At 36.9% G+C, this 27,146-nt stretch overlaps 1 protein-coding gene across 2 annotated transcripts in view; it reads right to left on the reverse strand.

Annotated features, from left to right (window-relative positions):
- Positions 1-457: 457 nt before the first annotated feature.
- The window catches only part of Cdc42 (Cell division cycle 42), a 28,356-nt gene continuing 1,667 nt past the window's right edge, over positions 458-27,146 (reverse strand). For both annotated transcript variants that reach the window (XM_083133166.1, XM_083133167.1), the window contains exons 3-7: positions 26,320-26,392; positions 18,489-18,598; positions 16,510-16,707; positions 13,967-14,083; positions 458-4,965 (exon numbers count right to left, since the gene is read on the reverse strand). In XM_083133166.1, the coding sequence (XP_082989292.1) occupies positions 13,994-14,083; positions 16,510-16,707; positions 18,489-18,598; positions 26,320-26,392 (471 nt within the window). In that variant the 3' untranslated portion in view covers positions 458-4,965; positions 13,967-13,993. The remainder of the gene's footprint in view (positions 4,966-13,966; positions 14,084-16,509; positions 16,708-18,488; positions 18,599-26,319; positions 26,393-27,146) is intronic.

A 27,146-nucleotide genomic window follows, 5' to 3' on the forward strand; every position in this document is an offset into this window, starting at 1 on the left:
AAAGTGTTAAATTGAAAACCTATCACCGCAGCGTTTATCGTCTAGTGGAAGGACCTACTCAAAGTTGGCTACTCTCACCTGGAGCTGAAGTGCAATGTTGCTAAGTTTACGATTTCGGGACTTAGAATTCTTTCGGGGCGGTCAAATAAAATGTTGCGAAGTGTACAACAAGAAGCTACTGAAACAGTTCTTCTGAAATAAGACAGTTGGAGGAAAATAAAAACACAATTTTACACAATGCAAATTTATTTGGGTACCTTGAATACCATTATTAAATATTAAACTTTTGTGTTTACAGTCAATTGCAAATCTTACTCAACTTTCAAACAAGACAGAACAAATGCCATCTTCAAATGTGGCAATGTCCTATACTTGCACATATTGTACGAACTTTAACGTCCAATGAAGAATTTAAAAGTACAAAAATGGAAAGTGGAAGTACTCTGAGTAGTCAAAATATCAAAGAATAAAGTTTATTTTAAATACATTTTCTTTTTTGAAAATGCAGTCTTACAGTTTTTATTTTAGTGTTCACCTACTGGTGACACTTTTAATTCAAAAACCAAACATGTATTAACAATATATCAAAAATTATACAGAAGGTTTCACCTGACATTTTTTTTTAAACTAATACTACAAACACCATATATGTTTAAATAATTATAGTAGGTTTTTTTGTACACTGTAAAGAAATATTACTAAATTTCCTTTGCATCACATAAAGAAGCAATCTGATAAAACTCAATATTTACAAGTATGACAGGTCAGTTAATTTTATATTAATTATATCTTTGTTCTTTATATATGTACTTTAATCAATTAAGTCTCCCCCTCCCCTTATTTATTTAAAATTCTTTAAAAAGGCAAGAATAGTGAAATCCTAGTTGTACAACTTGAATCCATATGTTAACTGTTGAATAAGAAATACCAGAAGCTGGATTTAATATCAATTGGCTTCCTAGAAACTAACTGCAGAATTGATTGTAGAAACGAAATAAGCTTTTGCTTCTGGAACATCCCTGGGACTTCACAGTACCAAATGGAGTCAGTCGCCAAGCACATCCAGCTCCTAACATGTTGCAAAAATCGGTTCCTAAAAACCCTAAACTTGGCCTCCTAAATAGGAATTATTAGAATTGTAATTCTGAAAATAACGCTTGTTAGGAAGATTGAATTTAGTGCCTTCAGCATGTTTCAGCAACCAATTTTTTGCAACGTAGTAGGCGCTACATATGCCTGCCAACAGATGCCACCAAATAATTACATGTAACATATAACAGTAACGTCTTTTTTAATCCATATGGTATGTTTTAAAGTTGCACAACCAAGATTTCACCACAATGCTGAAATCATGTTCTACACATGGTAGAAATCCTGAATTAACGATTCACAAATAAGTTTCCGTGAATCGAACAGTGTCGAATGAGTAGTCAAGGAAAATCAATCAGTCCTTTTTCTTTTTGCTTTGCTACAAATAGTAAATGAAGTAACGGACAAAACACTCTCGAATAAGATATCCATGTCACCAAGCAGATCCCAAGAATTACATCTACATTAAAATCTGCAATGCTTGCACTATGTACAAAGGAAGGGAACTAAATACTGTACAGTTAGTTTCAGGAACTATAGCCTGTGGGATAAATACGACTTCTGAAAAGACCGCCATTGTTAAAGCCAATTGGAACTGAACTGCAACGAAGGCACACGTAATAAGGCCTGCTTGCCACCAAACGTTTCATCTAGCACAAAAAAAGGCTCAATCTCAAAAGAAAAATGCTATTTTAGACTCTATACCACATACTGGGCATAATGGTTGTAACATAATATGCAACTCCATCATTGCTATCAACGGTTTGCACCATTCTTAAAATTATATTGGAAGTATGCAAAGAAACATGTAAAACATATCATTTTGATATTTGATTGAAGTGGCACGTCGGAACTAGATCTGTTAAACTGTAGTAACAGGAGCTTTATTGCTGAACAAAATGGATTTATCAATGTCGCAATCACAAATTATTGCAGTCCACTCCTGTGGCTATAGTCACGGTACAAATACGTTTTTTCTTGTGGATACTGCACGTTGGGAGTTAGAAATATGATAAATTGAGCTATAAAAACGGAAAATTAATTATTGATATAGAATGCTAAGATAATTATAGTCAGAAATATTCTACCCAATAATTATGAGGTGACACATGAATGTGTGTTCCTAAGTGCACGATACGCTTGAGATATCCTCCAGGCAAGGGAAAAAAACATTACTTGAAATGAAGGAACAAGAGCACTAAATTAGTTTTCCGTTGGAAAATGTTCTCAATAAACTATTATTTTTACTTTGAGCACACTTTTTGACGTGATCCAAATGAGTTTCATGTGTGTTTCGTCACCAAGCCCCTAGATATTGCAAACACTGGTACATAGGGTCACTATGTGTGCAATGTTCTCACTTTAGGCTCCAGATTGTCAAGAAATAGAGTTTCTGTTACTTTAGTTACACATACCCGCACCGATATGCCACTTAATCAATTTGGCAAAATAAATAACTCTGCATACATCCTTTTAAATTCTGGGGAAGTCATCACCAACAAGATTGCAGGGTTTCTTCTAGAATATCAACTGGCAGACATCACAAAAAGTGCAAGATCTACAGATTTCAAGGTAAATGATGTCTGAATATTTCTTCGTTGTTATTTCCCCATTCCTCCATGAACTCTTATGTTATATATATAATAGATGTTCTTGTTAGTATGGATACTTCGGAAAGATTATCATCAGCTTGCATCAAGCACAAAGTTATTCATATAGTGTTTCCATTCCTAAAATACTTGCATAAAGGTAGGTATTGCTACAACTCATGTTGCATTTGACTACGTAGGCATTATCTTTATACACGATGTTTAAGGGCTGGATTATTATTATTATTAACTGTGTGACCAGAGTGAAGGAAATATTGGACATTTCATAAGTACAGGAGAATTTTAATATAATTTTGGAACATATTCCACCTTTACTTACAAGTGAATTAGGTAGGCATAAAAACTTTCCACAATTATCGAAACTAAAGAACCCAAAATGGTAAAACTAAAGAAACATGTTCACATAATTATATACTTTCATTACTGTCAAATTTTTGTTAACGAAAGAAAGTTGGAAATACCCTATACTTTCTTGTTAAGCATGACAACTATTTATTTATTTTTAACGTAGTTTTTATGAAACCAATAACTTTTCTATAGTGATAAAAGAAAAATAGTTTTCATTGACTCCAGCCACAATAATTCATTTACGAGGTATTATAAACTTTATAAAGTTACTCTTCATTCTGAAATGGGCAAATAGTGTGTACTAAATGCAATATGGTGCTGGAAGGCATTTATCCATTCCTTCTTGTCTGCTTCATCAACGGCTGATGAACTTCTTAAACTCCACAATGTCGGTATGAGAATTGTTGAACAAGATTGAAGAAAAATTTATGAGATTTGTTGAACAAGATTGAAGAAAAATTTATGAGATTTGTTGAACAAGATTGAAGAAAAATTGGAACAAAATGGGTGGAGATAATAAAAAAAGCATGTGATTGGTTGTTTTCAGAGCCACCTACAATTTTCTTCACAAAATTAATTTTAACTTGTCAGATCAGTTAGAGGTAAAAGTGAAGGTCAGTGCCATCAGGAGATGGAGGGGAGAGAGTAGGTCACAGATGAAGGGGAGAGGAAGAAACAAGGACACGAACTATATGTTCCTTAAAAAGTGCTTATGTGAATATGTTAGGTTTATTGCACCTTTACTTCTGCAGTTTCATTGGTCCAAAAGTGGAAATGCCTGTGGAAGTAGCAGCAGAAAAATTGACTGACATCGATGACGATTCCAATAAATGAACAGGAAAACAACACACATCTAACCATTACAACAGATCTAATACTATCTCTAGTGTTAAGAAGTTTAGTCCATCAGTTTCGAGCGGTTATGCCTTCCAGGACGATACTGCATTTAGCACACACTATTTAAACCAGGGTGTCTTATGATAGTGATGAGGATGGAAATGGGCAAAGATAAGCAGAAAGTAACAATACGAAGTCTTTGATATACAGATTCCTCATGATGTTAATGGCAAGTTGCTCAAATAGATAAACTTTCAAATAGAGAATAGCATGATTCCCAGCTGAGAACGTAGACTGGCAAATGCAGTTACTGTTTTGCCTCAAAATACCAAGAGTGGGGAAAAGAGCTCTAAATTTGGACTACTTCTATCAGAATACTACATCTAATGAAGTATTAACTTAAAATGTTAATGTATCCCGCACCACGTAATGAGCTTCTCTTACATTCTCAACACAATCTTACATCTTTTGAACTATTTACCACTCTTAAGTATACTGTATTTGATCATTCGGTACTCTTGGTATTCTGAGGAGGGAACAGTACTGCAGTAGAAACCATGTAAAAGACTTTCTTAAGAGGGAAAGGGAATGAGTCACTCGATATAGTCTCTCCAATAGTGACTGCACGTCCTTATAGTTATCAGAGAGATGCAAGCTGTAGAATTTGATGTACTATTATGCGACTACTTCCAGACTTGGGTGGCTATATTGCAAGTCATTTCTTTTCTTAATCATTTATAATTTATACCAAAGATTATTCTTCAATTACTAGTGTTAATATTTCCAGCATTAAATGTTTTGCATTTCCTTGTACATCAATTCTCTCTTCATTATTTCGTTACAATGTGAAATTCATGACAATTATATACAGTAATTATATAAAAAGTACCGTGCCAAATGCATGCACTCAATCCACTTATTGGAACTCCCGTACCCTTAACAATTTACAACCCTACGGAGCTGGGGTTCTCATCTTGATGCCCAATTAGGTACTGGAAAGAAGTTCGAAAGCTGACAAGGACTAAACTGCTTCACTTTTGCTGGCACAAAAATAGTATTATACTCCTCTTCTTATCTCTTGCTGGAATGAGAATGAAAACATCAATAATAAGTCATGGTGGGTGCAGTAAATACATTTTTAACGTTACACGGGGAAAGTTTCATGTTTCAGCATTTCAAACTGAATTGACTTGTACCAATCACCCTTGCACTTGAGTTCCCCCAGAACGTGGCTCAACAGCAAGTCTACAAAACTGCAACATCCTACAACTCTACCTCACCAACAACTATTTCCAGTTAGAAGACAGTTTGTTCCACCAGAGGGCAACCCCCTTTCTGCACCCCCGTCTAATATTGTGTTACATATAGGAGAAAAATACATACCCAACCAGTTTGTGCACAAGAGAAGATATGTGGGCGATACCCTAGTCATTTACAAACAAGACGAGGACCTCCTAACTGCCCTGAACAACACACCCCAATATAAAATTCCCCACGAAAGAAAATTGTCACCAACTTTCTTGACCTCAGCATCCCATTTAATCACGACAAGTTCATTACCTCTAGTGTAAAGGAAACCAGGCTTCGACACCCAGTACATCCACACAAAATCCCCCCCCAAAAAAAAACAACAACATAAAACCAGGAGTAAGAATGAACTTCTAAAGAAGAGCCTTCACACACACACGCCTGCAAGGATGACGATCTTTGAGATGAAATAGCACACATCACACACAGGACTAAATAATGGATACATTGAGTGCCAGCTGTACACTGTGGCAGTTCCGACACCAAAGAGATGATCCGAACCAAGAACCCAAATAGATTGCATTTCCACACTATCCCAAGCTCTCATACCTTTCAACATCAGACTTGCATCGAAGAGCACTACCTCACCTACCAAAATTTGCATCCCCCCTGTGACTTGAAGACCATATGCCAATGTCACAGCAACTACATCAGCATGATGATCCATACTGTAAAAGAATGAGTCGACGAACACGTAAAAGATGCCACAGACGACACACCAAGATCAGGCCATTCACAATGCCTCCACACCACAAACTGCTCCATCTCCTCCACATCGATAATCAGAGAACTGCACAAGACCCAGAAAAAACCCGTCTGCGAGGAGGTGCACCTACAAGAATATGCAACACGCACGTCAAGCCCAGGTGTTCGACATCGGGCAAGCAAGCTTCACGTCACAGTTGTGCACAGGCATCGATGCCTGCCAGGTTTTTCTATTACCCGGGTCTTAAGAAGACCCGTGAGACTCGATGTAGTTCTTGCAAGTAGAAACGAGCACTCCTGTCAGTGTTGCCAAGGGCCATTATATTTCACTATGCATGGAAATATTTGAATTTCTTCTAGGCGCAGCGCAGGTGCCTTCAGGTTGTATAACCATTGGCGTAGCAAGGGGTGTGTGAAGTGGGCGACCACCCTGGCCCTTGCGCATGTAGGGGCCTCCTGTCCCATGAGGTTGATACGAAAAACGTAATAAATGGAAGTGAAAAAGATAGAAAAGGCTAATTTTTGTGGGAAATAAAATTAAGCCCTTTTTATCTGACTTTATATTCTAGTTTAACGTTATCATTTGAACAAATACGTCAAATCAGAGGCGAGCAGGAGCTCTAAGCCTAAGGGGCCCCGAAAAAGTCGAAATAATTATCATTTCTCATGTGAAACATCAACACAAAAATTACTTGGGACATTTTTATCAATTTATTATTTTCTTGAATAAAAAGCACTTTATCTTGGCTGCAGTCAAATTAGCTGTATGAGGGTCACTATTTATATTTTGAGCCTAACAATGAAAAAACAGGAATTTGGCATTGAAAACTGCTTTTGTTTTTCGAAGTATTCTCCTTTATGGTCAATACACTTTTGCATTCGTTCGAACCATTTGTCAAAGCAGTTTTTCCAATCTTCTTGAGACACCTCCATAATATGGTTTTTGAACGCATCAACGGCATCTTCCGCCGACGAAAATCGTTGTCCACGCAATTTATTCTTGACATTCGGGAACAAGAAGAAGTCATTGGGTGCCAAATCAGGACTGTACGGTGGATGACCCATCAATTCGATTTTTTGACTGTTCATAAAGTCGGTTGTTAGACGAGATGTGTGACAGCTGGCATTGTCTTGATGAAGAATAATCCGACGGCGTTGGTTTGTTTTCCGTATTTGACCGAAGACCTCTGGCAAACAAATTGTTGTGTACCATTCAGAGTTGACCGTTCTATGTTCCTCTAAAGGCACAGTTGCCACATGACCAGTTTTCCCGAAAAAACAGGTGACCATTTGTTTCGATGTGCTTCGAGCGCGAACAACTTTTGTTGGATTGGGTTCATCTTGAAACACCCATACAGTCAACTGCTGTTTACGTTCCGGCTCATATGCATATATCCATGATTCGTCACCTGTTACAATCTTATATACGTCTTTTGAAGCAGCACGATTGTATTTATTGAGCATTTGTTTGCACCAATTGACGCGAGCGTCTTTTTGAGTTTTTGTCGAATTGTGTGGGATCCAACGAGAACATACCTTTCTCACAGCTAAATGATCATGTAATATTTTATATATGTTGGTAGAACTAATGCTTATGGTTGCCTCAATCTCACAGTATGTCACATGACGATCTTGCAGTATTAGGTTTTGCACAGCATCAATGTTTTCTTGAACAACAACTGATTTTGGACGACCTTCGCGAATCTCGTCGGTGAGCGAATGGCGGCCACAATTAAATTTGTTATATCAGTGTTTCACAGTGGCAAAGGATGGGGCTTCATCGCCAAATGTGGAAGTAAGTTGATCGATGCACTCTCGTCTTGATAATCCACGTCGAAAATCGTAAAAAATCATCGCACGAAAATGTTCACGAGTTAATTCCATTTTATTGTTGTCGCACAATCTCCAAGGCAACATAAATAACACAAAAGAAGCTATTGACAAAACATTTGAAGTACGTTATGGTCAATAATGCCAGACAATTCCGTGCAAACGTCAAATCGCGCCTAACTTCAATCAAGTGTTGCCAAGGCTCAAAATATAAATAGTGACCCTCGTATCGATTGAATACACCAAAGATTTCACACTTATGGTGCAAATAACTATAGTTTTAAGATTTGTTGATGTTGAAACCGATTGTGTCGAAGAGCTTGTAGGGAGATACTTTGGGCCCCTAGACAGGATTGTGGTTTAGCGTACCCCTTTCCCCCCACTCTATCAAGCTCCGACATTTTATGTGCATCCTTCGATATTTTCTACTTAAGCCATGGTTTGTGACATTTACATCCTACAAACTTTGAAATGAGGAAACAAAGAAGGACTCATTAAATAATATATAGGTTATATTTCAAGATTCTTACTTTGTATTTCTGATTTTTTTTTAAAAAAAGTTTAGCACATTTAAGGATATTTCAGTTGTCTTACTGCCTAAAGAACATTGGGACTGGACCTATAGTTTAAAGTGGGATCCGAACCACCATGTGCTTCCACTGGGTTTCGAACCCGTAACTCCTTGATTACAAGTCGACGACACTGCCACTGCGCCATAGAGGAGCACCCCCCCCCCCCCCCAAAGTATAATGTAGAACCACCACCAGTCACACAAAGTTCCAAAATATTTACGATGGCACTTTTGCCACTTTTGCACCACGCTAATCTCATGTACCAAGGGAAATTAAACTGTCCCTACCCCCCTACTTTTGGAACCCAATCGCCGCCACTGGGTGTGAGTGATACAAATGTTTTCTAGCAAGGAATAAATGTCAAATTGATAAAAGTGATGAACATTTTAAGTGCTCCTTGACCATTTTAGAATCTAAAAGTTGGCAACGGTGACTGTGTGACTCATGTATCTGGAGACTGTGCAAAACCGGAATGAGCGTTCGCTGAAGATAAGCGAGCTTCGTCTTGGAAGGCCTTCCAGATACCCGTGGGCTTTCGATGCTTGATGGGTCAAAATCCAGGTATATATGTTCACTTGCCTGCCCGACCAGCCAGGCGGGCCTAGTAAGCGATTCTGGCTGCTGTGCAGCTCTCTGTCCATAATTCACCCATCTGGCTGTCTCATGGAAAACATCAGAGAAACCCATGTCGTCATCCAACAGAGACCAGTGCTAAACTTAGACAATGGACAAGTACACCTAACCTGGCATCCCGTAGTTCTAAATATCCCCGACATCAAAAAAAAATTTGCAGTCCTCCCACCTACACAAGGAAAACGAACCATACTGCAACACAACACAACACAACACAACCTGCCAATCAGCACCCTGCAAAGCCAGCAGATGATGGAAAAAAAAAAAAAAGCCAGCCGAAGATGGAAGTTGAGAAACACACCAGAGCCATCAATAAGTATTTTTTTTAAAAATAAAAATAGTTTACTTACGTGATGCGAGTGTACTCCATTTATAAAAGCGACGTTTCGGGGGTCATACTGCCCCCTTCTTCAGGCTTTTTCTTGGCATGTATCAGTACTCCATGCTGCGTCAATTTACGTCGAACAAGGAATAGGGTACAAGGATTCACTTGGTGAAAAAAGGTAGCTAAAAGTTCCTTGTTTCACGTAAATTGATGTGACATGGAGTCCTGACACATGCCAAGGAAAGCCTGAATAAGGGGGAGTATGACCCCTGAAACATCACTTTTATAAACGGAGTATACTCACATCACGTACGTAAACCATTTTTATTTTTTAAAAATACTTATTGTTTCCAAAAGTGAGTAATTCGCACAAGTGCAAACAGAGCCATCAAATGGGAGAAAATAGAACTACCACCTCCTCGGAACAAAGAAAGCACTGACGCACTATCCTCTCCGTCCCAGATGCCGTAACCTCAGATAATGAAGGCAGTGGTACTCAAAAATAAATAAGAAAAAAAACAACATTTCAATTGCAACACGGTAACACGAACCTACTTGTCCAACATAAATAATAATGTTAACACAGTTGTTTTCTTTTCTCAACTATGCCTGAGCTATGAACTCTGGTGGAGAAAGTATGAGAAAGATTTCATACTCAAGTGATAACTGGCAAGTGTGGGGGGAGGTTCACACCCATGTGTACACACACAGATGATACATGTGCATCACAGGAACTGCCTGGTCGAAAATGTTTCATTCCTTTTTTAAGTTTTCTGCCCCAAGTGGGCTGTCAATGATACCAAGATATCACCCTTTACAATGTCTTGCAGGCACTGTAGTCATTTGCATATGTTCTGAATATATATTTAATTATTTACCAGAGAATTCTAAATACAGCATTGGCCATTTTACATTGGTATGTAATAACAATGGAAATAACAGCAAAAATAACAATGGAAGTAACAATAAAGAATAATAACAACAACTGTTAGTATGGCTGAAATATGAGGATCAGAGTACTAGTGGCTCCACTTTTCATGGAAATGGAGTGACATGTATAACTTAGAATTGTGAATTATCAACATTTCAGTAGAAGTAAGAATTTTCTAAGTTTCAAATTCTTGCTCACAGCGGCACCACTATGCCTGTGCTCCAATGGCTAAGCATACACTAAGTTATTTAAACATGTCTTTTTCTCAAAACGTCTTGAATGGAGTTGCACCACTAGTGCTCCAAACTCTTCACAAGTGCAAATCTAAGATCCTGTATTGAATTCTAATATTTTGTTGCAAGGTTAAAAATATAATATTAAAAGAAATTCCACGAAAAATTCCGGGTATCCGAGAAGTCTTTGTATGAAAACAAAAATTAACTGTTTCCGCTATGTGCAACATAGACATGAAAAAATGGTACCAAAATGTTCGGAAACTATTCAAGTTTTTTTGTTTCAGGTTTCTGTAACGTTGCAGTAGTGTAGCAGTGCCAGTGTCCAGCAAACCGGAAATGTACACAAATCAGGAAAAAGCTGAGTGTGTCCTGTGGTTTCACGAGAGCAGGTCACAAAAAACAGTGCAGAGACAGTTTCAAACATCGTACGGAAAGGTGCCGCCCGATGGTAGGAGCATTAAGTCGTGGTATGACAAATTCAAGACAACAGGATCTGTTGCTGACGGACCGAGAAGTGGCCGACCATCAACCTCAGACGAAAGGGTGGAAGATGTCAGAGTGGCTTTTGTGCGCAGTCCGAAGAAATCTATGCGTACGGCCTCACGTGAATTACAGATGCCAAAAAGTTCTGTTCATGATGTGTTACACAAACGTTTACTGTTTCGTGCGTACAAAGTGCAAATCCTGCAGGCTTTGTTGCCCAATGACGGCAAACGTCGGTATAACTTTGCGGTGAAAATGTTATCACGCATTTCTCAATTGCTAGAATATCACCCAGATGTTATCTTTCAACAAGACGGTGCACCGTCACATTGGAGTCTGGACGTTCGTTCCTACCTTGATCAGACATTTCCTGGAAAATGGATTGGTCGAGATGGACCGACAGCGTGGCCTGCACGATCTCCAGACATAACCCCTTTAGATTTTTTTCTATGTGGTTATGTGAAAGGCAATGTCTACAGAACTCCTGAATCCGATCTTGCAACTCTGCGACAATGGATAACCCAAGTCATCACATCAATCCCACCTGTGACGTTGGCTAATGCATGGCGAGAAGTTGAATTTCGACTAGATGTACTCCGTGCTACCAAGGGTGCTCACGTGGAGATTTATTGATTTCTTTCCTATTGCCAATAAAAATTGAATAATTTCTGAACATTTTGGTACCATTTTTTCATGTCTATGTTGCATATAGCGGATACAGTTAATTTTTGTTTTCATACAAAGACTTCTCGGACACCCGTTACATTCTATTGGACTTATCTAAATTTGCTAGCATTTACAAAGCTTAGTAAAATTTTGGCACTAGTTTTATTCAACTCTAATTACACAGACATGATTACTGTTGTTATCTAAACAAAATCATGGAAAAACATCACATGATTTAGCATGGAGACGTCATTTCCAAAAACTTCTACTTCTCTAACTGAATGATATACTTTATTCAACCATTAGCAGGCAAAGAAGAATCATATGTATGTAACTTGCGGTCGGTAAACCCATTGCAGATGGATGGGAAATATATGTATATCCCAGCACCGCACAGCTAGCATCCCAATTCTTGAAAACTACACATGATATTTCAGTTGTCTTTCTGATCATTATTACATATATGAAGGTTTGACATACTCAAATTACAAAACAATATATCCACTGTTTGTAAAAGTCATTTGTTTCTCCTGCGAGTATTACGGGACAAATTTTATAACTCCTCAACCACCGCATTTTCCTGATATATTTCTATTTTATACGTAACAATGAAAATAAAAGAACACAACATGCGACAATTAGGGGGCTAGGGGTAAAGGCCCAATATTTTTTTTTATCTTTTTGAAACTGAGATTTGATATCATCAACCAGCATCCATAGGGAAGACGCTAGAAGTGAAGTTCCGGAAATTGTTTCCATTAGCTGGAAACACTTCCACCAAGAATTATCAGTGCTTTCAAAGAAACTTTATATGGTTGTAGGAATGTACCCCTCTGCTACATACAGTCAACTCTCGATACAACGACCTTTCACAGTTCCCGGGAAAAGGGTTGTTAGTTCGAAGGTGTCGTTATTGGAGTTTGCACCAATTTTCAGCATAAACACAGCTCAACCGGACACAAAGATTCCTAGAAGACGGAAACACCATTTATCTTGTGTAGTTATACAACCTGTTATGCACAGGATGTGTGTTGTGAGAAGGAAAATAGAACATGAAAAAGATTTCACAAAAAAGGATTTTAAATAATGTTATTTTATTTTAAATGTGAACAGTCGTCGTTCTTCCTCGAAATTCTGAGAATTCTAGTTCATGAGAAACCCGTTTGCACAGAGACCTACCGAAAGCAAAACAATCTCTAGTTTATTGCAAGCGAAACTCGAAGAATCCTGACACCAGACACCTTTTTGGCAAATATTATGACATCAGCACAGTTAGGAAAACATATGAAGTGGGAAACTGGAGTTATGATGCACGTAAGATCAAAGTAAACCTTTGCGGAAACCTGGATGACAAAGCATTAAGCAGGTTGACGATCTTTAGTTGGGCTATGTGGCTTCATTATCTCTTAACAGTTTCGCTTTTTTATGAAGTGTTACAGGGAACAAAGAACACATTTTGTATGAAGGTGGTTACAGGAAGTTTTTGGCTACAAGGCCAAGAGTAGCTTGCTCACGGGAACCTGATGAACTCTAGGTCAGAGATGGAAAAATGGGAAAGACTTCCAGACGCAACACGTTTGTACTTTGGAACATTTCTGTAATCTTATCACGCATTTCTCAATGGGACACTGGTGAATATTTACAAGGTGGTGCATTTATAGATGAAAGAGCTTGATCTGCCATGAACATTGACAAAGACTGCAAGTCCAGCAGTCATTCTGGCCTGGACCCCACCCCCGCGAGTTGTCAGCAGCTCTTAGGTCAAGGAAACAAGTCAAGGTCGATTTAAAATAACATCCAAGCACATTCGATTTTCTCTTCTCGCATATCCAAGAGCAAGCGAAATCACAATGGCAAAATAATCCTGGTGCGATGGGTAGAGGCCAAGTGCAATTGGATATCACTCAAGCATGGTGTGGTGGTGTCTATTTTTAGATCAGACTCAATTGCGAGCGGTAGAGTGCCCGTGAAGGGAATAGTGTGAATAAAATACGTGCAACAAATGTACTTTTCGGTCGATTTCCTTCAATTTTTCCAAATTTTTCACGGTCGTTACTTCAATAGGGTTGTAGAATCAAGAGTTGACTGTACATTATTTATTCACTTTGGTCAATTATGGCCACGGAGCGCCAAAAAACATATATTTTCTTCTTCTTCCATTACCTTTCATTATTGGGAAATACAATGTATACATTTCACTTCTGGCAAAAGCTCTGACTAAGAAAATAACACTGATCTCATCTCTTTAGGACAATTACTTCCCGAGCAATGATTTTTTTTTGTACATCACAGCAAAAAGTTTGACCAGTGCATGCTTGAACCGGACAGGCTAGACTTCTGTCCGCTGAAGGTTAGGAAAGTAGAATTTAACTGGATAAAGTGGATGTACTTACTTTTATTACCTTCTGTTGCTAGTAGTATTATAAAATGATACACTTTCTTCTCTTAACTGGTTCTGGCGGTTCCAGAGCAGCAAGAATAGCTTCATCAAATACATTCTTCAAGCCTTTCTGCAAGAACAGTTACAAGAAAAACATTAACTTCAAACAATGTTAAACATAACAATGTCAGGCACAATTTTGGTAAATATCAAACTTGTTCTTTTCATTTTTTTAAAAAAAAGAAGATGCATTTAACATTTTACATGAGAATTTTGATGAAACAAATATCTTAAAACACAAAATTAATATTAAGTTCACTTTTTGCACAGATAGGTTACCTGGGACTGAACATACAGTTTTCAGTGGGATCTGAACTACTATGCACTTCCACCGGGTATTGAATCCCGGATACCTTAATTACAAGGAAATGACATTACCACTACGCCATCAGGAAGGCTCAGATAGAAATTTCACATATACAGATATAAATATTCATTACATTTATACCAGAAATGGGACAGATTAATCGGTACACTATCAGTATCAGCTATATAGGCATATCAGTGAATCTGTAAAATTACCAATCATTTTACCAATACAAATATTAATAAATATCTTATAATTTAGTGCAATTTTCTGTCATGTTATAATTTTTATGGATATAAACCTGTAATCTCCATGCCATTTTTTTAAAAGTAAGTCTAAATATGCAGCTTCTTTTGCATTGTAACATGCATTTATTAAGGAGATCTAATGAACCATTGAGATTTTTTAAGGGCCATTTGGAATTTTATATCGGATGAGTAAAGCGAATACTCCAACCGGAATCGCAGCCAATGGGTGCTGTCACTTCAATCGCCTGAGGCTGCTAGTTTCCCATCATCCATAGCGGCAGCGTGGCTGACTTGAGTTCGGGTGAGCTTCGGCTGTGCTCGGAAGTGGAATGTTTTGAAAATGCATGATTTTCTTACTCTGCTTATTCTTTACCTTATTCTCTGTAAGGTATGTGTGATAAATAGAAGCATTCTCTGAAATCTCATCTTTACATTGATGTACGATATGCATCATAATTTTGTTTCATAACTGCTGTCACAATAATTAAAGCTACCACTTCCAATGGAAAACCCCATTGATTTGGATAGGAGAAAAACACATTTGTCCATTGTTTAGACTCAAAATCCTGGTTTGTCGTCTGCTGTGACGTCACCACTAATATATCCCATTTTAAAATACATTCCCAGTTTATTTTGTGGTCCTACAACAAAGTCTCATGTAATAAACTACACTCCCTATTTAAAAGAATAAAATTTCCACAACAGTGTTCAAAACTTGTATTTGTATTTTTTGTAACTTTTCTATCAACTTGGCTAATTGCAATAATTACAAAGTTGATGGGTAAAAGTGACAAAAAAATTATATCGTAAATAATGTGCAGTACAATTCAGTTTCAAGAAATGGCTTTCTTAGTTGTAGGACGTAAAGCTGTTGCTATGCTGATCAAGAGTGGATGACATACAATGAGTCACCTGTTGCTATGTGGACCAAGAGGAAGTAAACAATAAGTCTCCAACCTATGCCACCTCACCCCTCTCCCTTCATGGTGTTTAGCATCCCAAAGCTTTCACTCTGTAACCACCTTATTTATTCTGTAATAGTAGAAAGCGAGATCAAAATTACGTTATGGATTTGCAGTGCTCAGGAAGTTATTTTCTATTATTTCTCGCCCAACAAATACTGCTGATATGCATCCCATGTCAAGGAAGGCAATTTGTCGAATTTCGGCAGAGTTGCACTGCTTTTCTTGGTGTCGCACATTACATTACAATGTGAAATTGTCTTCGAACTTTTATACGTGGTTTTCCTCATTTCTTCTTTACTTTTTCTAAAAGAACTTCAAAATATATACTTTTTCTTTCCGTGACTAATGTAACATTTATACAAGGCACATTCAGAACCTTCCAAACAGCAGTTAGCAGTACAAGATTTCTTCCATTAAGGAATTTACACACTCCATGTATGTCATATTATTTGGCCAGTAATACATTTAATTTTTATTATCTTTTCCTTATGCTTTCTTTCATTCAAAGTACCATAAAAATCACAACGTTCCTTCCTTTTTTTGATGAACTTATTTCAACCTCATTTCACATTAGTGTCGTTATCTTGAATGGAATACCGTGTCCATATTTAGAAACTCAGGATTTAAGCTTTACAATGATATATAACATGATAGGGTTCTGTAAACATGAAAAATCAATGCAAGTGTCCCAAAATCATGGAACGGTCCTGTACGGTTTCATCTTGGCTGTCTGAATTATTCCGTGCATAATATGCACCACAGTTTGGGGGAAAATCTTGTGTAAAAAAGTGTGCATTATACATGAGTAAATACGGTGTGTTGATAACAGACAGTAATTTAGTTGTGACAATTCTTTAGGTGTATTCACTCGCAGGACAATTTCGGTAATTTTTCCAGGATTTTAAGTCAGTGAGAACCCTGCCCAATTAATAACATGTTGCAATTGTTTCCACATCCACACTGTTAAGTGTCTTACCTGTGTCAAGGCTGAGCATTCGACATATTTTACTGCTTTCAATTCCTTGGCTAGCTTTTCTCCTTGTTCAAATGCAATGGGCTTCTGCTTATTTTTCGCCAACTTTTCAATGGTTGCATTGTCATCTCGCAAATCTATTTGTGTGCCGACAAGTAAAAATGGTGTTTTTTGGCAATGATGTGTGATTTCTGGAACCCACTGAAAGAAAAGTATTATATGTTAATTACTTTACCTACAGTAACAAGTTTTCATCACAAAATTATATTTATTATCCCCTTGCACAGAAACAGTTCCATTGAATGATTCAGGTAGTAATCCACCCGGTCTTGACATGAAGTACTGTTCCCTGCACATCACACACAATTCAGGTTCCTGCTTGTCGGTGAAAGTTAGCTACTGTGAAGCAATAATTTAGCTTCCATCCAATCAGTCCATTTTGAATATGCCAATTATTAGGGACACGTAAAATTTCACTTGTGATACAAACATCAAATATGAGGTAGTCATTTTCATATCTAGAATTTTATGCAGGAGGAAAGTACAGGGTGAGACAAAAGTTTGGTTACATATTAAAAATATATGATTCATTGATTGAAATAATTACAGTTAGAGTACATCATGTAAATACGGTACATAGTTCAATTCCATGTTCCCAGTTGCATAAGATGTCTGCTAGTGTTGTGGAGAGGTGGGGATTGGAAGATGGCACGTGTGATCTTTTCTTTGAGGTGGTAAAGGCATTTCTTAGCATACATGTTGAACTTTATTTTGAATTATTTCCACAGGAAAAATTCAGGGGTGTTACGTCTGGTGACCATGGTGGTCATTCGCCTATCTAGCCTGACTTTTTACCTAAACCTGTATACTTTTATCAATAATTCATAGATGTATAAATAAACAACAAAATTTAGAGTCTATTTACTGACATGAAGTAACTTGCTTATGTCTAATTAATATCACAATTCACCCCTATTGGGAAAAGACAACTGTGTTTTTAGCCTTTTACGAAGAGTTGGTCTCTTTCACTGTCTGTGAGATAGCTTTTAGTAAATTGTTACTTTTTAATGTGTCGTGTTTGTCTTGTGCAGGTCCTTTTACAACCTTACACTTTTAACTTTTCCCAGGGGTTTTTTCACACCCCTTTATTTTCGGCAATAAATTGAAGGGTCCAAAATGGCCTAATGTGCCGACACACCCAAAAATTTTAATTCAATCAATCCATTCATACACAATTTAAACATTTCATATAATTACCTAAGAGCAATAAGCAGAAAATGTTGGAGGTTACAAGCAATAATTATGGGAGACCAATAAATGTTTCTAAAGTGGAGTTTCATTGCGCCACTGGTGCGACATTCAATTACAAAACTGGGTGTGTTCAATATGAAACTATTATTTTACTTTTATCATACATTCTCATTTGTTTAATTTTCATTGAATTTTGACACTAGTGAATTTACATTGTTTCATGTGAAACATTACTCTTGCTTTATTTTATTCTATACTTAAGCAAGCCGCAAATATTATTTTTTATTGAAATATTTGAACATGATTTTTATGTATACTTTCTTTAGCATATGATTGCAGTAACTTTAATATTTAAAATAATACACAAAGTCAGGAAAAATCAGGTTAAAAGCTAAATTTGAAGCACTAATGTCCTATAAACTTGCAATAATTTGTACATAAACAATTATTGTCATCTGGCACGGGACTTGGGGCAAGTTACCAAGTTTCCCCTCCCTAGGGCAGGCTCTGAAGTGAAGGGTCCACTCATTCTCAACTTCAACTATGGTGGCGGTAGAACAATTAGTTTCAGGCTTCCTGCAGGGCAATAAAACTGAAATCACCCACATGAAACACCCTAATATGAACAAATTTTAAATTAACATTAAAGTATTTCATATAAATAAATAATAAAAAAAACTTCAACCTTATTAATACAAAGACAAGCGCACACAAAAAGTACAAAATGTTACCTTTTCTTTCACATTCTCAAATGAAGATGGCGAAACAACGGAAAAACAAACAAGGAAAACATCAGTCTGTGGATAGCTAAGAGGTCGTAGCCTATCATAGTCTTCTTGGCCTGTAGAAAAGAAAGCATACAAGAATAAATTCCAAAGTTCTCAGCATCAGAACAAGCACATACAACCCACAAATAAACTATTGGACAGAAATAAGGGCACTTTGTTCTTGGTTCTGTCAGTGATCTCACGGGACAAAAAAAAACACCACTGTTGTCATTGCGAGAGAAGTCCGCCGATTAATGTCAAGAGCGAAAAAAGTCAAAACATCATTGGGTGCCAACTACATGTTGGGACACAGAAAAATTAACCATGAGACATGTTTGGGGTTGATGGTTACCAAGACTGCTCACACCCAATCAACAGGATTATCGCATATTGTAAATATTGTTTCTGAATATCTCGCGAGGAAACTATGTGAAATGTATTCCTGATCCTTCCTACAGTCCACACCTACCCCCATGCTACATTTTTTCCCCCAATATGTAGAAATGCCTTCGTAGGATGCATCCAGTGGGGTCTACTTTGATAGAGACCATTAAAATTATGTGGACAAGTAAATTTATGTTGTCAAAAAAATAATAGCATTTTATAGGTTTGTCGCGTGTTACTCACAAATCCAGAATATAAAAAAGGAAAGTTAAAAATTTGTACTTACGTATGTGAGTATAGTGCTCTTATTGTAGAACGACGTTTCAGAGATTGACTATCTCTTTCCTCAGGTTCGTATAAAAACTAAGTACTTGGCATAGTACTGCGTCAAAAATGTAATATGAGGATTGTGGTTAAGGGTTGGTTAGGGTACATTTAAAATATTAAGTTTTTGCTATTAGAAGTACGTAAAAACCAAGCCGTTCCCTAATAAAACTTGTACAGTAGACCTATTCACAGGTAAAAAAGTTAAAAATCTAAAAAACCTGCATAAAACACAATGCAACCTGCAGGTTTGGCCTTTCCTACCCAACTGTGCTTATCCATCCACATGAAGGTCAATTCACAACGAATATTTCCCCTCCCCTTAATTTTCTCGTTTCCCCTTATTACATCACAAATCCAACGTGAATTCACGTTCCTCTCTTGCAGCTTGCATAACTTCCGGAGTGACGTGGAAACCGATATTGGGTTCAATCTTCCAGGCTTTATCCCATTTTTTGAGGAAATTGATCCACCCTTCTTCCAAATTTCCTTCGTCCCTATTAAGATTATTCTTCCCCCCCCTACAAATACTCGCTGTTTCATACACGTTTCTTCCTAATTTCCTCCCCTCTTTTCTGATTATCTCTTTTTTTGCGATTCCATGCCCACTTTCCAAAATGTGTTCTGAGAGACCCGTTTTGGGAACTTTTTCCCTTATGTCCTTTTCATGCTCGCTCCATCTTTTACCCATATTTCGGCCCGTCTGTCCTATGTACTCCTTCCCGCATTGGCATTCTATTCGATAAACCCCCTTCTGTTTTTCCGGTATTTCCCTAGTTGTCTTTCCTTTCTTATAATCTGTGAAGTATTTTTCTACATTCTTTGGTGCTTTCATCCCGCAAACGATTCCAAAATCTCTCGTTATTTTTCCGATTTTTTCCGATACGGATTGATGGTAAGGGATGCCAACGTACTTTACCCTCCTATTTTCGATTTTTTCCCCTTCCTTTTGATCCCCTTCTTTCCTAATAATTTTCCGTGCTCTCTCCGCTATCTTATCCATTTCTCTATTTGTGTATCCGTTTTTTAATCCTGTTTTTCTTATCCACCGAATTTCGTTGTCTTTTTCTTTTTCATTATTGCATAGTCTACCGGCCCTAATAAAAAAGTTAAGGAATACGTTTTTCTTTGTTATTTCGGGGTGCGCCGATTCCTTGTTAATATATAAGTTCCCCGATAGGGGTTTATGATGTACTCCTGTTCTAATCCTATTCCCTTCTTTCAAGATACTAAGATCCAGGAAATTGATTTTTCCATCGCTTAAGTTTTCCCTAGTGAAGTTTATTCTTTCATCTTGTTTTTCTAATTCTTCAAAAACCTTGTTCAGTGCTACCCCCTTTCCTATAATCAAGATATCATCAACGTATCTCCCATAATATTTAATACCCATTCCTGTTTTTTCCAAAGCTGCCTTCTCAATGAAGTGCATAAAAATGCTCGCTACTATACCCGAAATGGGGTTTCCCATCGCCAAGCCTTCTTTTTGTCTATAAATACTGTCATTGACATAGAAAAAATTATATTCCGTTACAAGGTTATACCATCGTACATATTCCCAAGCAGTTAGGATGTCTATTCCTTTTTCTAACAGCCACATAGAAGGCGAATAACGTATTTCTAATTAGGTCCGATAAAGAAAACAAGATGGTTATCATGGACAGAAAGGAATATCACCAAAAATTAGAAGATAGCTTTAAAGGTAACGATTTTGAGAAAATAGAGAAAGACCCTATTAATAAGATTAGAAGAGAGATCAAAAAAGGGGTAGAGACAAGCATTACATTGGGCACAAGCGAAAAGAAAATCCTTATTAAGGAAATTAAAGTTGGCAACATACCAACTGCTTTTGGAATACCTAAGACACACAAACAAGGCATACCACTTAGGCCTATTATACCAACATACGAACATCCGGGATATGGGCTAGCAAAAATGCTGGTAAAAAGAATAAGGAAGGTAAATGAGAACACCCAATATAGCGTTAGGAATGCCGTAGAAGTTAAAGAATGTATAGAAAATCTGGAAATTGATGACGAGGATACAATAAGTAGTTTTGATGTTGTTAACTTATACCCAAGTGTACCGAGGGGGCAGGCGGGAGATTGTTTACTAAGGTGGCTGTTAGAAAAAGGAATAGACATCCTAACTGCTTGGGAATATGTACGATGGTATAACCTTGTAACGGAATATAATTTTTTCTATGTCAATGACAGTATTTATAGACAAAAAGAAGGCTTGGCGATGGGAAACCCCATTTCGGGTATAGTAGCGAGCATTTTTATGCACTTCATTGAGAAGGCAGCTTTGGAAAAAACAGGAATGGGTATTAAATATTACGGGAGATACGTTGATGATATCTTGATTATAGGAAAGGGGGTAGCACTGAACAAGGTTTTTGAAGAATTAGAAAAACAAGATGAAAGAATAAACTTCACTAGGGAAAACTTAAGCGATGGAAAAATCAATTTCCTGGATCTTAGTATCTTGAAAGAAGGGAATAGGATTAGAACAGGAGTACATCATAAACCCCTATCGGGGAACTTATATATTAACAAGGAATCGGCGCACCCCGAAATAACAAAGAAAAACGTATTCCTTAACTTTTTTATTAGGGCCGGTAGACTATGCAATAATGAAAAAGAAAAAGACAACGAAATTCGGTGGATAAGAAAAACAGGATTAAAAAACGGATACACAAATAGAGAAATGGATAAGATAGCGGAGAGAGCACGGAAAATTATTAGGAAAGAAGGGGATCAAAAGGAAGGGGAAAAAATCGAAAATAGGAGGGTAAAGTACGTTGGCATCCCTTACCATCAATCCGTATCGGAAAAAATCGGAAAAATAACGAGAGATTTTGGAATCGTTTGCGGGATGAAAGCACCAAAGAATGTAGAAAAATACTTCACAGATTATAAGAAAGGAAAGACAACTAGGGAAATACCGGAAAAACAGAAGGGGGTTTATCGAATAGAATGCCAATGCGGGAAGGAGTACATAGGACAGACGGGCCGAAATATGGGTAAAAGATGGAGCGAGCATGAAAAGGACATAAGGGAAAAAGTTCCCAAAACGGGTCTCTCAGAACACATTTTGGAAAGTGGGCATGGAATCGCAAAAAAAGAGATAATCAGAAAAGAGGGGAGGAAATTAGGAAGAAACGTGTATGAAACAGCGAGTATTTGTAGGGGGGGGGAAGAATAATCTTAATAGGGACGAAGGAAATTTGGAAGAAGGGTGGATCAATTTCCTCAAAAAATGGGATAAAGCCTGGAAGATTGAACCCAATATCGGTTTCCACGTCACTCCGGAAGTTATGCAAGCTGCAAGAGAGGAACGTGAATTCACGTTGGATTTGTGATGTAATAAGGGGAAACGAGAAAATTAAGGGGAGGGGAAATATTCGTTGTGAATTGACCTTCATGTGGATGGATAAGCACAGTTGGGTAGGAAAGGCCAAACCTGCAGGTTGCATTGTGTTTTATGCAGGTTTTTTAGATTTTTAACTTTTTTACCTGTAAATAGGTCTACTGTACAAGTTTTATTAGGGAACGGCTTGGTTTTTACGTACTTCTAATAGCAAAAACTTAATATTTTAAATGTACCCTAACCAACCCTTAACCACAATCCTCATATTACATTTTTGACGCAGTACTATGCCAAGTACTTAGTTTTTATACGAACCTGAGGAAAGAGATAGTCAATCTCTGAAACGTCGTTCTACAATAAGAGCACTATACTCACATACGTAAGTACAAATTTTTAACTTTCCTTTTTTATATACAAAAAAATAATGATCATTCTTTATTGAACAGCCTTTGTACAAAATACGGTAACACTTTACTATACCGGAGACTGATATCTTCAAATTTACAGGAGAAAGTACTTACGCAAATCATTTTCTGTAGCGTTGTTGATGTTCGGGAATGTAGTTTTGATCCATTTTAATGTGAATGCATGTGGTTTTCTACGAAAATCTCTTTCCGACGCGCTATTGCTGCTGCTGCAAGCCGATGTTGTCCGTATATGCTAAATTGAACGAAAGGAGTGCTAATGGATCCTAACCTAACCTAGTAGGCATACCTCGTCCCCGTGATGGTTCGTGGGGCTATCGTGAATTTTTGGGGCTACCCGTGGATGGTTTGTGGGAAATAAGGAACAACAGTAAGTACTCGTTAATGTAAGAAATATACATTATTTTCGTTACAAATTCATTATTTCACCTAAAGAAATGTTCCGCAATGCAGAATAGTACGTTAGCAATGTAAAAAATTGCAAAATAAATCATTGATAGGTGTCTCCGGTATAGTAAAGTAGTACCCAAAATACTAATCATGTTAAAGTGTAAATAGTGTCATTATCATTCAGCTCTAAAAAACATGGCACTTGACAACATCTTGCACACTATCATTTAAAAAATCGCCAAATACTACAAAGACTGGAAAAAATAATTATGTTCCAATTATATGCAACATCCACAACGTTTCTTACTGGAAGAAAAGTTACTGCAATTATTGTAAAGCTTCAGTAATACTATCAACAAACTTTTTCAAATAAATGTAGTATCAAACAGAATAGTGTATATTTACATACAATCAAACTGTTCAAACATTTTACAGGGTCATTTACATTCATAGACTTTGTGAACTATGAAAGTACAACATTTATCACCTTACTGGTTGATGAAATGTAGAATATTGTACTACTATGAAAACATTCTTGTTTCAAGGAGAAAGAAAATTGTTTTGATTTAGATGTTTGAAAAGGAACACACTTTTAAATCTCTCTCTGTATCGAAGGACAAAAGAAGCATAATTTCATTTTTTTTTTTCAAAATTTGGGGGATGGGGATTAGATATCATCATGGAGTGATCTTTTGTCATACTTCCCTCCAAATTGGGTACATCCAGCATCCATAGCGCCAACACTAGAAGCAAAGTTCCGGAAATTGTTTCCATACATTGCTCTAATATATTGTTGCTATATTTTCCCCCCAAGAAGTATCAAAGAACCTTTGCATGGTTCATATATTTCTTTTATTCACTTTGGTCAATGTGGTGGACATGGGACAGCCAAATAATTTATTATTCTTAATCTTGATTTTTATTCTTCATCCTATAACTTTCATTATTGGAATGAACAATGTATAAATTTCCCCTCTGCTAAAAACCCTGTCTTTAAGAAAGAAATGTTTTATAATTATTATTTTTTCTCTTTCAAAATTGGGGGAAGGACATTGTATGTTCTCAAAGAGTGATATTTTATCATGCTTCCAAATTAAGTTCATCCAGCATCCACAAGGTCGACACTAAAGTCAGCCTGGCCAAAGAATGGATTTGAGGAAACCCAGACTTTCTGCCTCCAGTTCATGGGGAAGGAAGAACAGTGTTGCTACATGACACCTCTTCCTGTCAACATGCCCCCCATCGCTCGCATTTATGGGAGAGGCAGGGAATCTGAGACCCATTTGCTTGCTGTGCTGCAGCAACCATTAGGTTTCGCTGTGAGAATTTCCCCTCACCACGGCAAATGGACAAAGTCGATTGGTTCAGCAGTTCATGCGACCCTCCCTGGCTTTCGACAGAAAAGACAAAAATAGAATTTCCAGGTCCATTCTTTGGCCGGAATCACTTTAGAAGCGAAATTCGCACAATTCTTTCCATAAGCTGGAAACATTACTATTATTCACCAAGAATTTTCTGCCGATTTTCAATGCAACTTTGCACAATTGTAGGAATGTAATGCTTTATACACGTTTTCATTCACTTTGGTCTGTTGTGGTGCACATAGGGGCATGTCAATCACAAAATCCGTTCCTAAATTTCAATCTTTCATTTGAGAAAGTACAATGTATAAATTTCACCTCTACTCAAAGTCCTGTCATTCCGGGAGGCTAAAGATTTTTTTAAACTGCTTCCTGAGAAACATCTGATGTACACTTGACAATCTTTGACACTCAAGAAATATGTTGTTTAGTAATGTTTTCCATTGTTTTTAGCTCACAGAAATGTGTTATTATTAGAGGCACATATTTTTGATAAATAAAAAAGCAAAATTTCGGTACAAAAACTGAGTCAATTTCGGGTTCAAAAGCGGTAAATAAAACAAAATATCGGTGTTATAGCAGTGAAAAATTGGATGAAAAGTGGTATATAAAAAGACATTTTGGTTTTCAAATTGTGAATATAATCCTAAATTTGATTTAAAAACTACACTTATTCCACAGAATTAATATTAGCACTTCTAATAGCACATTTATGTAGTTCTCAGAGTACTAAGTTTATTTCTGTGTAAAGGAGTCCATTTTTGCTTCTCCAATAATAACAGCAGAATTAATCAATTTTCCGGGAATTGCATAACTCTCAGGATAATTCAGACCTCAGAAGGTGTCGCGTCGGTGAATAAACCCTAAATTTCATGTTTAAGAGTTAATTTCGTTTTTTGCCGTTCATTTCGCATTATTTCGTGACAAAACATGGTCACAAAATGCATCTCGCACCTTTCAAAAACATGAAAAATTAACACTAAAATGTGTTTTTCAAATTTCGTTTTTTCGTCAAAAACGAAATATGCATGCCCCTAGTTATTATGAAGTATTGTAAGTCTGTTACCTTATCATGAAGCAAAACAGCCTGAAGGCTGTGAATATAGCACCAAACATGACATTCCACAACAGCAGCTATAATTTTACGTCATTAAGTTTGGGAGTTGGTAGCAATTTCCAACGTGTTCTTTTGCTATTTTCTGTGTGCACACAAATGTCTTTACCAATAAAATATGGTAAAAGAACTCCGATATGGTAGGTTTTTACTTGCGCAAATCATACTTTGGGATCAAATATCTCAATTTTTTGTGTTTTCTGCACCCTGGAACCAATTTTATATCACGTAGAACATCGAAATCTGTCGATTAAAACAAAATTCAACAAATTCTTGAGGAGGTACAGTGGCTCAACCTTCCCAAATCCAATACTTGTAGTGCACTATAATTCAAGTATGCCATCTCTCTGCATATATAAAAATGAAAACCAGGAATAAAACATCAAAATCAGATTTGGAGAAAAACTCCATGCATTCAAACCACTCACCTGCAGTATCAAATAATCCTAATGTATACGGTTCACCTCCTATCATCACAGTCACGGCATAGTTGTCGAAAACCTAATGAGGGAAAATTGAATAATGATCACATATGTTTCAAAACCATCACAATGATTTTCCACTATTTCAACTAGATAACAAGTCCTGAATTTTGGGTATATGTATTACTTTTAGTTACTAAAACCTACGCCAGCAAAAAGAACCTGCCAAATGCACTCACATAAGAATTCTTATGGCAAATATATATATAAAAAATAATAATAATGCAGAGAATATGTACAAAACACTGAAGGAAAATTATGAAATTAGAACACTAGGCTGCTATGTGTAAAACAACATCGGGCACAATTCCAATTATATAATGTTTTCCACAGGAAAGAAAGGAGTTTGAAGTACAGAGAAACTAAATTGTGCACTTTAAAGATGCAAAAAGTATTAATCTGTGAGGAATTATGCTATGAAAAGTAGGTTCTGTCATACGCAAGTGCCTGTGTGTGAAAATCTTAAATTCGAAATTGATCATGGTGCACAGACATTTTTTTTACAAGGTTGGATTTCTAATTATGTCTGTCTACACATACTTCCCAGTTTTGCTGATTACGTAAGAAACCCAAAAATTATAATTTCTCCTGTAACTAATACCTAGTGAAGCTTTTAGCATCATTAATTAGTTTCTCCAAGATTCCAACTTACTCCCACAATAATCTCCAGTATTCTAAAGCACTTCCTCATAATCCTATAACTTGCAAAAATCATTCAACATTTGGAACTTTTACCAAGGGCTGAACAATCACACCTACCAATACTAATTTGT

This window comes from Lepisma saccharinum, chromosome 12 (assembly GCF_977018435.1).
Source record: "Lepisma saccharinum chromosome 12, izLepSacc3.1, whole genome shotgun sequence".
NCBI lineage: Eukaryota > Metazoa > Arthropoda > Insecta > Zygentoma > Lepismatidae > Lepisma > Lepisma saccharinum.